This window comes from Epinephelus lanceolatus, chromosome 6 (assembly GCF_041903045.1).
Source record: "Epinephelus lanceolatus isolate andai-2023 chromosome 6, ASM4190304v1, whole genome shotgun sequence".
Taxonomy (NCBI): domain Eukaryota; kingdom Metazoa; phylum Chordata; class Actinopteri; order Perciformes; family Serranidae; genus Epinephelus; species Epinephelus lanceolatus.
Window position 1 is genome coordinate 41,832,807 of NC_135739.1, and position 16,090 is coordinate 41,848,896.

Here is a 16,090-nt window from a genome sequence, read left to right on the forward strand (position 1 = left end):
CAGAGGTAACATAGGGAGTCACCATTTGTTTTTTTGTTTTTTTTTTGTTTTTTTTTGTCATGCTAATCTGAATTAGAGTCTACTCTGGTGCTCATGGTTTAAGTAAAAAGAAATGAATAATTGAATTGTTGATAATCTAACCAAGCTAACAATGTGTAGCATCTATATATTGACAAAACAATTAACAACTCATTTTTATACATCCAAAGACCTTCTATTAAAATGAACTGTTGGCAACCAGACCATGCGTCTAATTGAGACAGGCATTTATTTGTCAAAATGTTTTAATTTTGCTACAAAGTTTAACTGGGACTAGGCTTTTAATTGAAGATTTAAGGTATATAACATTTCTTGAGCTGACGATTTTATCCAAAATGACTGACAATAATTGCATTCAGCCATGTGGGAACAACCCCCAAAAGTATAAGAATCACACATGTAAGCAGCATTTTCATTTTAAAACTGGGTGAGAAGTTAATTTGAACTTTATATTGAGTAGTTAAAAACACTGGGCTGCAGCAACATTCTCTTCAATTTCTCTTATATTTTCTCTTAATTTTCTGCTAATGTTTTTAAGCTTCCAAATCTGCTTTTACACAGGTGTGCTGAATGATGAATTCCACTCAATCATGAATGACCTATTAGCACAGGTAAAGGAAAATACTAAGGGCAGGTGTAGTGTTATGTGCAAAGACTCTGGTACTGCCCAAGAATTAGAGATGCCACCAAAATGAGGCTGTAAGAAGAAGAGCTTCTGCTATGAGAAACTGTTAAATAAATGTTAAGTACATGTGTTTTCTCAGAGTGTCAGTACTGCTGTTACAGGAAAATCAAAAACCCAGCAATGGCAAAACATTTGTGATGCCGGAAATGTGTCAGCAGCAGTGGTGGAGGAAGTATTCAGATCATTTACCTAAGTAAATGTACTAATAATATCACGCTGCAAAAATAATCTGTTACTGGTAAAAGTCCCGCAACAAAAACATTACTTAGGTAAAAGTATGTACAATCTGGGAAATATAGTACTCATGCAGAAAAGTTTAAATAAATGTATTAAAAGTAATAAATGTATTGTAAAAGTATTCATGTAGAAAAATTTAAATATGTTTCATAAATAAATGTTTTAAAATAATCAGTACTTAAGTAATTCTACTTAGTTATATTCCACCACTGGTCAGCAGGGGGATGCACAGTGACTGAGATTACAATAATTGTGATCAATAGACAAACTATTTCTTGAGCCCTTAAATTTAATAATCCAGTCACTATAATTACTGTAGAACGTGATCTAAGTTTGATTTTATGAAATTAATGCATTTTTAAAATATCTCTCAAATGTAAAACTTGTTTTCTTGTGCAGGGCAGCAGTTTCTGGACTGCATGTTTTTCTCTTTTCTTGAAAAGAGTGTTCTTGATCACTTGAATTTTCTCTCACCTAAGAAAAGTGCAAAAATAAGAAAATATTAGTGAATCCCAGAAATAAGTGGGTTCTAACCAAGTAAGAACAAATTACATTTTGCATATGCATGAGGGCCAATGTGTCATACTTTAAAAACTGATTGTGTTTTGTAAGTAAAATCTTAATCTGTTAAGTAACTTGTAAATATAGCTGTAGAGTTGAAGAATTGTACTTGAATAGTTGTACTCATTCAAATTTACTTTTTCAAGGCAGAAATTACATAAAACCATAAAAATAGAAAAGTTGGTCTTTTGAAATAGGAAAAAAAAGCCTGAACTGACATTTAGGCCATCACATAGCAAAACAGAATTTACAGAAAGCAGCATGTGATTGATCATATCATAGGCATCACACCATTCACTTAGCCCTCCTGACCTGTATGAATATTTATTCAGGGTTTTTATAAAAAAAAATGTCACCTGTCTGTGTACATTCATATATTACACTTATTATTTTAATTCAATCCTACTCAAAAATGTTTTTTTTAAAAAAATCATTTTTTAAGTACTAGGCTTTTTATTTTGGCTTAGGGGAGAGGCATACAAATTTAAAAATGAATGTATTCGGTATTTATTTTACTGCTGATTTTTAAAGAAAATATGCCATGGCATTTTAAAAAGAAAATAACCGAAAATCACAAAATTACAACATTTATCACAGCCAGAAAATGTCAAAACAGAAAATATCTTGGTATTTTCAAATATCCAACAGTCCTTGGACACATCATGTGCAACAAATGTTTCTGTCAGGAAAAAAAAATATCTTATCTTAAAATAGTGAAATTTCATCCAAATTACTTCATTCTACCTTTCATTCAAAAATTCGCCAAAAATAAAGCGTCTGTACAAACTAATAAGCAGGCATGAAAAGAGTGAAAAACCAAGGCTTTTCAAAGGGTACGTTTTAAAAATCTATTTATTTTACTGATAAGTAGCCTAAAGAACAGTCCTTTAGCTGGAGTACTCAAACTACCAAAAAGAGAAAATGAACATACCACATGGCTTAGCTTGGAAGTTCTGCGACCAGTGGATTTTTTGTATCTTTGCTGTGCCCATACTATTTACCTAGGACGAATAAAAATGACTGTGTCATGTAAAGAACATACGTATTAATAGTTCAATAACACGTTTGGTGTGCGGCTGCTAATATCCATAAAGCACAAGATGTAAAACCTTATTTGTCCAATTGTACCTGACTTCATCCTACAGTAAATAACAGTGGAGAATATGTGTGTGACAGAGGACGTTGTGATTGGCTGGGAGCCCCCCCCCTCCCGTGAGCTCCATGTAAACAAACACACACTGGGCATGCGTCACTGGGATAATGGAAGACTGTCTTTTTCCTCCCGCACTGATGATGTCTGTATTTCTACTCTACTACCTGTAATCTGAACTGAAAACAACTCGTCTACATTTCAGTGTGTGTAAGTAAATGTTTGAGACTTCAGAATGGGTTAGTTTGTTGGTAAGTAGGAGTATCTCTAAGTTGGGGTACAAGAAACTGACGCTCAGCAACAAGCCATGATTGCTAACGGTAGTTGGTTAGCTGTCAGATCTCTGAGTCCACTGTACACTTAGCGATTGCCTCTGCTTTCATATAATTATTATCTGGTTTATCATAACGACTCGCATTGTCTGTAAATGCTAGTTACTTGCGGTTTACTCATGAATATTAAATTGGTTTGGTTTTTGTTGACTATACTTTTAATTCCTGAGACGCAGAGCCAGCTATCTTGCAGTTAGCACGTTAGCTAGCACACTAGCTAAATATTATTCCGAGGAGCAACGCTATGAATGGGCCACGGTGTGTGACGGACGTGGTATTCACCCAATGACAGGTTAAGCATTAGAGTCAGTCAGGATTGTAGCCAATCACAGTCAGGGTTTTGCTAGCGAAGTCCGTATCCGTAATGTCAGAGTTTAGAGTATGTTTCCTGTTAGCTCAAATTTGAACACCCTCTCACTTGGTAAGCAATAACGTAATCCACAGCACACAACTAAGGTAGTCAAATTAAGTTTTTAGTAGCATAGTAGCCAAGTGGGGACTTGGGTGAATGCAATAAACGACTGACATTTTTTTGTAGTATTACATCGGTTATTACTTATAGATAGAATTTGTTTTCACAAATTGGCATTGTTTAAAACTCAAATTAAAACAAAATACAACGATTTCCAAATCGTTTTTGACCTATATTCAACTGAATACAGTACAAAGACAAGATATTTAATGTTCAAACTGATATACTTTTTTATAAATATACACTCATTTTGAATTTGATGGCTGCACCACATTTCCGAAAAAAGTTGGGACAGGAGCATGTTTACCACTGTGTGACATCATCTTTTCTTTTAACAACACTCAGTAAGTGTTTGGGAACTGAGGACAGTAATTGTTGACGTTTTCAAAGTGTATATTCTTACCCGTTCTTGCTTGATATAGGCTTTCAGTTTCTCAACAGTCGTATTTTGTGCTTCATCATGTGCCACACATAGACAGAGACAGGACCGGACTGCAGGCAGGTCAGTCTATTACCTGCACTCTTACTACAAAGCCACGTAGCGCCACTTTGTGTCAGCCCATCTCAGATGAGCTCAGGTCCAGAGAAGTTGGCAGTGTTTCTGGATGTTGTTGATAGATCAATCAATCAGTCAATCAATTTTATTTATAAAGCCCAATATCACAAATCACAATTTGCCTCCGGGCTTTACAGCATACGACATCCCTCTGTCCTTTGGACCCTTGCAGCGGATAAGGAAAAACTCCCCCCAAAAAAACCCCATGCTTTCACTTTGCATGGTAGAGTCTTAACTTGCATTTGTAGATGCAGAGACCAACACAGTAGTTTTTCAAAATATTTCTGAGGCCATGTAGTAATATCCTTTGTACAATTACGTCGATTTTTAATGCAGTGCTGTCTGAGCGGTCGAAGCCACAGCCATTCAATGTTGGTTTGAATGTTGGCCCCTTACATGTAGCAATTTCTCTAGATTCTTTAAATCTTCTGATGATATTTTGGATTGTAGATGGTGATATCACTAAATTCTTGGCTGTTGTGCTTTGAGAAATGTTGTTCTTAAGGGGTTGAACTATTTGCTCATGTAGTTTTTCACAAAGTGACCATCCTACCTTGTGACCACCTGAGCATTTGGGGAATGCCCCTTCTGTACCCAGTCATGATACTGTCACCTGTTACCAGTTAAATCTGTTTACCTATGGAATGTTCCAGGTATCTTTTGAGTATTCCACAACTTTCTCAGTCTTGTGTTGCTCCTGTCTCAACTTCTTTGAAACATGCTGAAGGTATCAAATAGTGTATATTTACAAAAAACAAAGTTTTTTTCAGTCTGAACTTTAAATATCTTATATCAGCTTTGTATTATATTTAATTAAGAATGAGGATTGTAGTTCAGGCTTGACAGGTTAGACCAGGGGTGGCCAACCAGTCAGAGACCAAGAGCCACACAAATTACCGTGGTACTACAAAGAGCCACATCATACACATGTGCTTACAAACGCACTCCCTCTCTCACACAAACACTAAATGGCATAAAATCAAAATCCATACATTTCCAATTTTCAAAGCCAGATTTATTTATCTCACACACAAATGAATAACCATGAATAGAGATACACACAAACACAGTCTCTCCCTCTCATACTGTCTTTCTCCATCCCCCCTCCACACCCACAGTCTCTCCCTCTCCCACTCTCTCCACACACATCCACACAATCTCTCCCACTCTCATACTCTCTCCAGATTAGTGTTGTCACGGTACCAAAATTGGGACCCATGGTATGATATCAGTGAAAGTATCACGGTTCTGAGTAGTATCACGATACCACAGCAAAAATGAGGCAGATGTGCCTTTTGTCATTTATAAAAAGATAAATCACTTTTCTATAATACATCAATGATATTTCAATGGAATAAATTACTTATTGACTTATTCATACTTCAAAAACAGCATCAATAAGTGATTAACATAGGGGGGATCAAAATAAAATAAATAAATAAAATAAAAATCAACGAGCCACCCTCCTCCCCGGACAAGTAAAGAACAGTCCCTTCATAAGTAAAGTACAGTCCTTAAAGTGCGGTGAGGTTTGTGGACCATTACCTGCCACAAAGAGAGAAATGTGAACGGCTCGTTTCTCCTCTGACACGCCACATACCTGTGTGCCGCCACGGCTCGGCTGGTCAGGTATTTCTGGGCAGTCATGACGGCAATTTATTCACCTGGAGCCAGGCTTCTCGGTCGCCGGTAAGCCATTATCTTGCGCCGTGGAGCACTATGGCTGTTATTGGCCAGTGCATGGACACTCACCCTCCTTTGATTGGACTTTGAACTTATCCCACAGTAGTGGCACCGTGTCATGTACCGTGGTGTTTAAGTAGCAGCCTACTGCGGTCTACCGTTGGTACCAGTATACCGTGCAACACTACTCCACACACATCCACACACAGTCTCTCCCTCTCTCATACTCTCTCCACACACGTACACACAAAGACACGAATTTCTTCCCTGACATTTTTTGTTGTGCGATATTGCCACCGCGCTGTCGTCCTGCATTCCTCCCGAACTCAACACCCTCTCACCTGCCTGTGCGCACTCCTCTCTCTCTCACTCGCTCCACTTAAGCCTGTTTATTTCTTAAAGGGCCATACGCACTCATAACAATAAATTGATTTTTTTATGACGGAAGAGCCGCACGCCAATGGCTCGCGAGCCGTGGGTTGGCCAACCCTGGGTTAGACTATAGTGTTGGGAAAAACATTGTTTCTGTTCTCACAAACAGAACTTTAACAGATTTGAGGCTCTATCTATGATATCTGATACTGTTTATATATCTTTAATGGTTTGACAATGCAGAATTGGCCAAGAAATACTACCCTTTAACTTTACCTTGAGCTGGAGAACAACTTCAGTGGTGTGTTTGAGGTGGTCCGTCAAAGATGTAGGTAACTGTCAGACATGTAACCTAAATGTTTTCATAATCATTTCCATGTTTTCTATCAATCAGAGTTGAGGTCAAAGTAACAAAGCCAAGATGACTACAGATATGCCAGCCCAAACCGTGGGCTCCAGGATAATGACGTTCACCCCCTCCAAAGAGGAGTTCAAGGACTTCAGTCGGTACATTGCCTATATGGAGTCACAAGGAGCACACAAAGCTGGAATGGCAAAAGTAAATAGGGTCTATTGTATTTTGTCAGGCTATTATGATGCAGTGTATTGACTGATTTTTTTTTTGTTAAATGTTCTATGTGTGCAAATCAAAAATTTTGCTGGGGTTTGGTTCGGGTTCGGCCCAATTGGCATGCTGCTGTGTTGTGCTATTGCCTATTCAAGTGCTGGAATTTGTTATTAACGTGACAGCGCCTGAATGCAACACAGGCTCTGCTCCAATTGAGTGTGTGTACAGTGCCTGTGTTTGACTGTACGTAACAGCATCTTTTGATGGTCATTTACACAATGTCCATAACAATAACTATGTCAGGTAACAAACTGCGTCAGGCTTGGGTCGGGTTCGGACGTAAAAATCAGAAAGTCTGTCGGGTTTGGGCTGGGCTTGGTTATAATTGTCTCGGACTCAGGTTGGGTTCGGTCAGGAAAATGCGGCCGAGCCATGCTCTAGTGTGCTCACCTGTGTGTGCGCAGGTGTCTCTGTCTGTATGTACGCATGTGTCTCTGTGTGTGTGCGCATTGGGGCAGAACTCCGCTATGCGTGATACAGAGAGCAGAGGAGAATTGTCAACGCGCGACCATGTAGAGACAGAAATGACATGCCGCCGTGTAAATAAGATCTATAACAAAAGGTTATTTAGTTTGTATAGACCTGTTCTAGGTCCTGTTCCTGTTATAGGAAAAATAACCTTAAATGACTGCTGTTGTGATCTGGCGCTATATAGAAAATAAAATTGACTTGACCTTCGGGGGGTGCTAGTATAATGGTAGGGGAAACACTGTCCAATATGCCGATATATAACATCTTAACTAGCCGATAACTGATATCAATACATCCACCTTTTTACTAGGGCTGTACGCAAATATTCGGATATTCGAGTTTCTATGGGTAGGTATTCGTTATGAAAATACTTTTTTATTATTATTATTATTATTATTATTATTTGTTTTTTTTTTTACATATTTTTTTGGTGCTAAATGTAGTCTTTTTGTTGTTGATAAATGTAGGTTATCAATAAAAATCAAAACTTTTAAATTGCATTGTTAAAAATGTGAAAATATAGTATAGCCTACCAGTAGAGCTTGTGCGCACGGCGCACTTGAGCGCATCCGTCTGAGGCTGTGGATCAATGCCAAGTTTTACCACTTTATCACTATTCCTGTAGCTCTTTTTTTGTTATCTTTTGAATTTAATATGAATTATGGAACCGTTTTTGTCAACGTTTGTTTCCCCCGTTTTGTACAATAAATTATTGTTTAAAGTTTCAACAAGTTTCTTTTGGAGTGTGTGACGTGTGTTTTGAAAACGGCCACGGACTGTCACCTGCTCAACGCATCAGTACCTTCGGATGCCATGACAGTAATAGCCAATAATGTCAAAATATCATTTACAGACCGATTTAACAGATGATCACTGCTGCCCGACCTGCAGGTCCATTTGCAGGTCCTGCGGGTTACGGGTCGACCCGTGCATCACTACTCAGCTCAGTCTATAAAGGCTGTACACACAAAAGTAAGGCTATAGACATTATATTCTTTTCAGGCCGGCAGAACCAGCAGCGCATCGGCTCTACAGTGCACGACACTGCTGATTAACCATTTTATTGCAGCACAGAGTGTCTGCCAGCAACCAATTACTTGCAGAAGCTTCCTACAAATTGTTTCAATGGTTCCGATTTAATCAGAAGACAAATTAAACAGGATGACTAGCCAATGTGAAAATCAAAAGAAAGCATAGAATAATGTACTGAAGGAGACTGTTGTGCCATCACATTTTTTTGTGGTTTGAGAGCAAAGATCCGGTCGCCGCTGTGCAAAACTCCACAATACAATTAGGTAAAAAAAAACACATTGTTGATTTGGCATTGTGTACATTTCTATGACACTTAATCCATTATATAATTCAGTAGTTAATTCCAGACACATACTTGCCATATTTTTGATTGCTGTTGCCTTTACTGCGAAACAGGATAATGAACACTGATCAGCCAAAACATTAAAACCACTGGCAGGTGAAGTGATTAACATGATCATCTTGTTACGATATGGAAACCCTGGGTCCTGGGATGCATGGATGCCACTTCATGCAGTGTACCCACCCAAACACTGTTGCGGACCAAGTGCTCCTCCCTTATGGCAGCCACACTCCCTGATGGCAGTGGCCCCCCACCAGGACAATGCACCATGCCGCACCTAAAAAACTGTTCAACAGTGACCCAAAGAATGTGACAAAGAGCTCAAGGTGTCAACCTGGCCTCCAGACACCCCAGATTCCAATTGATTGAAGCATCCATGGGACGTGCTGGTACCCCACTTCGCAACCCAGAAGACTCAAAGGTTCTGCCGCCAAAGCCCTGGTGCCAGATACCACAGGGCACCCCCCGATAGGTCTTGTGTCCATGCCTCGACAGGTCAGAATCAAGTCCAATCCAAGGAAGCCCCACTGTGGATCAGGGTTACCTCTGGGGTACCGGCACATCCCATGAAACCTCAATGGGATCAGGATCTTGGAGATTTTTAAGGCTGGATTGATGCCTTCAGCTCTTTGTCAGATATCTTGGGCTATTCCTGAACAGTTTTTGTGGTGTAGCATGGTGCATTGTTCTGCTGGGGGCCGCTGCCATTAGGGAGTGCTTTTGCCATGAGGAGGGGTAATTGGTCTGTCAGGTATTTGGTAGGGTGGTATGTGTCAAGTGACACACACATGAATGACAGGACCTAAGGTCTCCCAGCGCAACATTGTTTTGTAACAGGATGATCAATATTATTCACTTAACCTGTCGTTGTTTTAATGTTGTGGCTGATTGGTGTACATTTCCGCAGCACTAATTTTCTTAGTATAAAACAACGTGATATTCATCACTCTGCTGCTCTGTGATTTTTTTTCTTAACAGAGAGGCTGTTTTCATTCTGTTTCTGTTCTGTACTTCTCTTGCAGGTTATTCCACCTAATGGCTGGAAACCTAGGCAGACATACGATGATATTGATGACCTGGTAATTCCTGCTCCTATTCAGCAGGTGGTTACCGGCCAGTCAGGACTCTTTACACAGTACAACATCCAGAAGAAGCCAATGACTGTCCACGAGTTCCGCAAGACCTCCAATTTGGATAAGTCAGTTTACATTTTCAAATTATGAACCATAAATGATTTTCACACAACGACTTTACGATTATAATGCAGACAACCTCATACAGTATGTGATTGCCATAAGCCTTTCATTCTGATCACAAAGGAGCTCTTTTGTTGGATTTCTCATTGTAGATTCTGCAATCCCCGATATGTGGATTTTGACGAGCTGGAGAGGAAGTTTTGGAAAAACCTGACCTTCAACCCACCTCTATATGGGGCTGATGTCAGCGGAACACTGTATGATCCAGTGAGTGGTAATAGGTTGGATAATGCCACCAAATGGAACTAACATCTCTTCATTGTGTTAAAACAGACCACATTTACCACCTATAACATATTTACAGTATCATTGTCACTGTGACTTAGAACCTCTGGTTAATCCCCCTTTACAGGATGTGACTGAATGGAACATCGGCCACCTCAACACCATTCTGGACACTGTGGAGAACGAGAGCGGTATCAAAATCAAAGGAGTCAACACACCTTACCTCTACTTTGGGATGTGGAAGAGTGCCTTCGCGTGGCACACAGAGGACATGGATCTGTACAGCATCAACTACCTGCACTTTGGAGAGCCAAAGTCCTGGTACAGTCACTGACACACCCTTTCACTGCTGGGCACACTCCTTTTTACTCATTACACATGATGTACACTGTTTCCTGTATCACCAGAGATTCAGTGCCTTCCGGAAAACCTCTGTCTATTTAATTTAACTATTCCTTTGTGTTATTATGCCTCCGATAATTGTGGCTTGAGGCATTATGTTTTTTTTGTTTTTTTTTAAACGTTTTTTGGTCCTATTTTTGTGAACCCCTTGAGGAAATTTCTTCAAATTAGGCATGAACATCCATGTTGACACAACAATAAACCGATTTTGTGGTCAAAGCTTAAAGTCACTGGCCTTGCATCCATCTAATTTTTGTGAATGCAATATCTTAAAAAGGCCTAAAGGGAATTATCTCAAATTTGGCACAAGCATCCACTTTGACTTAACAATGTACTGATTAGAATTTGGTGGTTGAATATCAAAGGTCAAGGTCACTGTGACCTTGCATCTGGATCATTCTTGTGAGGGCGATATGTTAAGAACAACTTGAGGGAATTTCTTCAAATTTAACACAAACATCCACTTAAACTTAATCACGATCTGATTAGAATTTGGTGGTCAAAGGTCAAAGTCATTGTTACCTTGTATCTGTTTCATTCTTGTGAATGCGATATCTCAGGAAGGCCTTAAGAGAACTACTTTAAATTTGAGACTAGTGGCCACCTCGATTAACAATGAACTGATTATAATTTGGTGGATGTATGTCCAAGGTCAAGGTCACTGTGAACTCACAAAACAGGTTTTTGGCAAAACCTGAAGAATGTGTGCACTTATTATGACAAAATTTCACAGAAATGTCTTATTAGGATAGAATAATGAAGTGGTGACATTTTATATCCTTAAGGTCAAAGGTCAACTTCACTGTAACATCATAATGTTCTGCATTTGGTCTTTGTTCAGATAGTGAATTGGTGACTCTAATCTTGAGTGTCTACCTTGAAACTGTACTGACTGTATAGATTTTCTGTGCTGCTGGGGGGAAGGTGTGTGTGTGTGTGTGTGTGTGTATGTGTGAGAAGCATCCATGTTTTCACAGACGTGGATGTAAACTATAAGTGCAACTTAACTGGTGTGCGGACACATACAACCGCAAGGCAGTAGTAGTTGATAATTGTTGATGAATGTATTTGAGGTCCCAACCTTAAAGTACTACAGTAACCCTGATGATGATGACATTGTTAAGAGAGGAGTTATTTTTCTCTGTTGTTATTACTTAGTCTTTATTCTCCAAAATACTTGACTACCAAGAACAAGCAAATACCTTTACTCTGCTGTCAATAATAGCCATCATTGTGTTTCATTTACTTGTATTTTTGTTGATCTTCAGGTACGTTGTCCCACCAGAGCATGGGAAAAGACTGGAAAGACTTGCCAAGGGTATGTGATGGGTTCTCGCAGAACTCGATAGATGGATTTTAATGCGTTACAAGAGGCACTTGTCACGTCTTGTCGTTCTAAAGAAATGGATCATTTACCTTGTTGTTACTCAATTTTTAATTATTGGGCTCTGCATGTCACTTGAACTTGTCATGCTTTGTGGTTTTAAAAAAAGAAGTCAAAACTGCTTTCAGTGAACCTCTATATTTTATGGAAAGTACATCAAAAGCCGTAAAAGTAATTATATTCACATATCCCATTTCACAGTTTAACATCAGAGGGTCATCTGCACTAATGTTGTGGATGGTTTCCTGTATTTCCAGGTTTCTTTCCAGGGAATGCTCAGAGCTGTGAAGCCTTCCTGCGTCACAAGATGACTTTAATTTCACCGTCAATCCTGAAAAAATATGGCATACCATTTGAGAAGGTTACCTTTCTTTTACTTTGTGTTGACCTCATGACATTGTGGAGAAAACAGATATGTGTCTGTGCTGTAGGTTTGACAATACATATGATAGAGCAACTGCTTAATGAAAAGGCAGAAATTAAATTGAATGATTAAGTAACGATAATTATGACTTGAAAACATTGTGTATCTGCTCTTGTAACTCTGTGTTGTTTTTATATTCAGGTCACTCAGGAGGCTGGGCAATTCATTGTGACATTCCCATTTGGTTATCATGCTGGTTTCAACCATGGCTTCAACTGTGCTGAGTCGACCAACTTTGCCACCCAGCGATGGATTGATTATGGCAAACAGGCAACACTGGTACACAAACACATAATTTAAACAGCTGTAAATGTAAATCTAATGCTCCAGCTGCATCAATATAGGGGTGGTTTGCTAAAAAATGTTAAAGATTTGTAGAGGTAGTGGCTCATGATGTCACATTATTTTGTTAGCACACTTATCTTGCAAGCAATAAGCAATAATCACTAAAAAAAACTAAGGCTATTTTCACACCTGGAGTTTAATTATATAGTCCAGACCAAGAAAAAAACAAGACATTGTTGTAGGGCTGCTCGATTATGGAAAAAATCATAATCACGATTATTTTGGTCAAAATTGAAATCACGATTATGCAAATGATTATGCGGCGCGTGTGATGAGTTATTTACATGACGGCATGTCATTTCTCTCTCCACATGGTAGCGTGTTTACAATTCTCCTCTGCTCTCTGTATCGCGCACGGCGGAGTTCGGCCCTGACACACACACACACACACACACAGACCAACCTCGCTCACTCTTCCTGTGCCATTTTCCACACGCTGTTTTGAAATCTTCAGCGATCACCTGCCCCTCATATTATTCAGTTTCACCTAGTTGACTGACTCGTGCAGTGAATAGAGGAGAGGAGGGGAAGGGGCAGTATTGCGCATGCGTGGCTTGCGGGTGCGTTTGATTTGCAACACAAGACAACAAGAGTAAACTGACAAGAAGTGCATAATCATTTTATGTTGATTATTTTGTTTTTGTAATCGTTGAAAGCCCAAATCATAATCTAGATTAAAATTCGATTAATCGAGCAGCCCTACATTGTTGTCTTTGAGCTCTGGGCCTTGTTCTTTAAATGTGGCTCATAAAATTCAGACTAACATGCCTTTATCAGGCTAAAATAATCCTGTTTATTCCCATCCAGTTAATTTGGTTTTTTGAAAGTAGTGTAAGGATTGATTTTTATGCCTCCTTGCCGGCGATAGCCATGGCCGTGGCATTGTGTTTTCGGGTTTTCCATCCGTCAGTACGTCTGTTCATCCACCCCATTCTTGTGAACGCGAAAACACCTTGAGGGAATTTCTTCAAATTTGGCATTAGTGTCTGCTTGGACTCAACAATGAACTGATTACATTTTGGTGGTCAAAGGTCAAGGTCACTGTGACCTTGTCTGTCTCATTCTTGTGAATGCGATATCTCAAAACACCTTGAGGGAATGTTTTCAGATTTGGCACAAACATCCACTTTGTCTCTGCCACGAACTGATTAGGCCTTGATGGAGTTTCGTAAAATTTGGCACAAATGTTGACTTGGACTCAAGAATGAACTAATTAGAATTTGTTTAAGTTTAAGTTTATTTCCTTTATTAATCTCCCTGAGGAGAAATTCAATGTTTTCACTCTTGCTTGTCAATTACACACAGGTCTGAAAGACACACACATGCACAAACAGGACCTATACATGCACAAATTGGAGAGATGTCAGAGTGAGGGGGCTGCCCTTGGTGAGGCGCCCCGAGCGGTTGGGGGGTTCGGTGCCTTACTCAAGGGCACCTCGGCAGTGCCCAAGAGGTGAACTGGCACCTCTCCAGCCACCAGTCCACGCTCCATATTTTGGTCCAGACGGGGACTCGAACAGGCGACCCTCCGGTTCCCAACCCAAGTCCCTATGGACTGAGCTACTGCCGCCCCTTGATGGTCAAAGGTCAATCTGACCTCAAAAAACATGTTTTTGACCATGACACGAGAATTCATACACTAGTCTTGACAAAATTTTACACACTTCACACACATCTAATAGGATAAAATGATGAAGTGATGACAATTTATATTCAAATGGAAAAACAGAAATTTCACTTATTTTTCTTAAAACATCTTAGGCTGTTCATTATCTGTTTTTCAAAAGGATTAATGTTTTCAGAATGAACTTCTTTGTACTGAAAGGAAAAAGTTGGAGGTGTAACTATTTATTAGGTTATTATGCAATAGTTTTACTGGTCTGGCCCACTTGAGATCAAATTGGGCTGTAAGTGACCATGAATTAAAATGAGTTTGACTCCTCTGCTCTGAAGGAAAGGCCAGGGGCTCCCAACATTCTTAGGATTATTCTCTTCGAACTACAAATGTTCATATACAAGCCAGAATAACTAAATTACTGAAGTGAGTACTAACAACCCCAACAGTGAATCTAACTGTTCTTAAAGCATTGTTTTGTACTGCTCAGCCTTAGGGCTGGGCGATATAACGACTATGTACGATAGATTCATTAGTCCACAGCAGGGCTATTCAATTACAAATTCAACTGGGCTGGACTTTAAAACAAGAAAATGTCGATGGGCCAGACGTTTTTAGCAGCGAGCAACCTATTGAAAACTTTTTTTTTAGCTTAATTATATATGTGTATGTATGTCAATCAATCAATAAATCAATTTTATTTATAAAGCCCAATATCACGAATCACAATTTGCCTCACAGGGCTTTACGACATACGACATCCCTCTGTCTGTAGGACTCTTGCAGCGGATAAGGAAAAACTCGGATGGACAGACGTTCAATAGATGTTGTACAGAACAGATCAACATGATAGATTAACATAATCCGTATGACACAATGAGACAAAGAGAGACAGAGACAAAGAGAGATGCAGGAAAGACGGTAATGGCTAGGGTTGGGTACCGAAAGTCTGCGCTTATATGGGGCTGGTACCTATACAACCGATACCTACTGGACCGAAACAAAATGCACATTACGGTGCCTCCTTTCGGTGCTTTTTTTTTTTAATGCTATGTGTCCCTCTATTGGACGTTAAACGTAACAGGATCATCATCCTCGCATCGGGTATCGCACCGATCACGTTATTTTTACAAAATCGGAATCGGTAATAAAAGATCGGAGGAATCAAACCAAAAAAAATGGCCAGGTTTTTCATCTATATTGTTGCACAGTTGCATCCGCTTTCCAATGTATAAAGTGTGGCGATCCTGTATATTTTATAAATATATTTTTTTTATAAGACAGTCAGCTGATACCTTGCTCACCTCCAGACACTGAGGTACCTCCAGACTAGAGGGCTGCATTGGGATTGGGTCCCGCAGGACCCTACCTAAATCTTGGGGGAGCGGGCGGTTTGAACTTTGCTGCGGATGGGAATGGGCAGCTAAAAAAAACACTGCGGGATCGGGATATAGCCTATAGCGACAGGATGGAGTAAACAAATTTTGTGGAAAAGAAGCTTAAACAAGGTCTGTAGGCGCACTGAGCCCTCTACTTCCCAGCGCTCTCAAAGCTGGCGCGTTTCAGTATCCCCCCGCAACCAGTGCGCCTTCAGAGCAGGCCTTTAGTGTCTGTGGGCACATCTTGGAAGAGAGACGCACAGGATTGGGACCGCAGTCGGTCAGCAATATTCTCTTCCTCCACAGCAATATTATGGCCAAGTGATTCATTTGTTAAATTCATTTGTTAACTTTGTTGATTTTATGTTATTTATTAGTGTTATTTGAGCCACTCACAGCCTCCTCTCGTTGCTATTTGTTAATTACATAAAGAGGCATGATGATGACGGTGTTATTGAGCATAGGCTTTATCTTTATCTCATTAAAGGAGCAATAAGCG

General features: G+C 39.6%; 1 protein-coding gene across 3 annotated transcripts in view; it reads left to right on the plus strand.

The window, feature by feature from the left end:
* The first annotated feature begins 2,743 nt into the window (after nt 1-2,743).
* The window catches only part of LOC117253728 (lysine-specific demethylase 4A-like), a 61,220-nt gene continuing 47,873 nt past the window's right edge, over nt 2,744-16,090 (plus strand). For all 3 annotated transcript variants that reach the window (XM_078169069.1, XM_078169067.1, XM_078169068.1), the window contains exons 1-8: nt 2,744-2,882; nt 6,482-6,646; nt 9,584-9,759; nt 9,910-10,024; nt 10,170-10,363; nt 11,713-11,762; nt 12,086-12,189; nt 12,394-12,531. In XM_078169069.1, the coding sequence (XP_078025195.1) occupies nt 6,509-6,646; nt 9,584-9,759; nt 9,910-10,024; nt 10,170-10,363; nt 11,713-11,762; nt 12,086-12,189; nt 12,394-12,531 (915 nt within the window). In that variant the 5' untranslated portion in view covers nt 2,744-2,882; nt 6,482-6,508. The remainder of the gene's footprint in view (nt 2,883-6,481; nt 6,647-9,583; nt 9,760-9,909; nt 10,025-10,169; nt 10,364-11,712; nt 11,763-12,085; nt 12,190-12,393; nt 12,532-16,090) is intronic.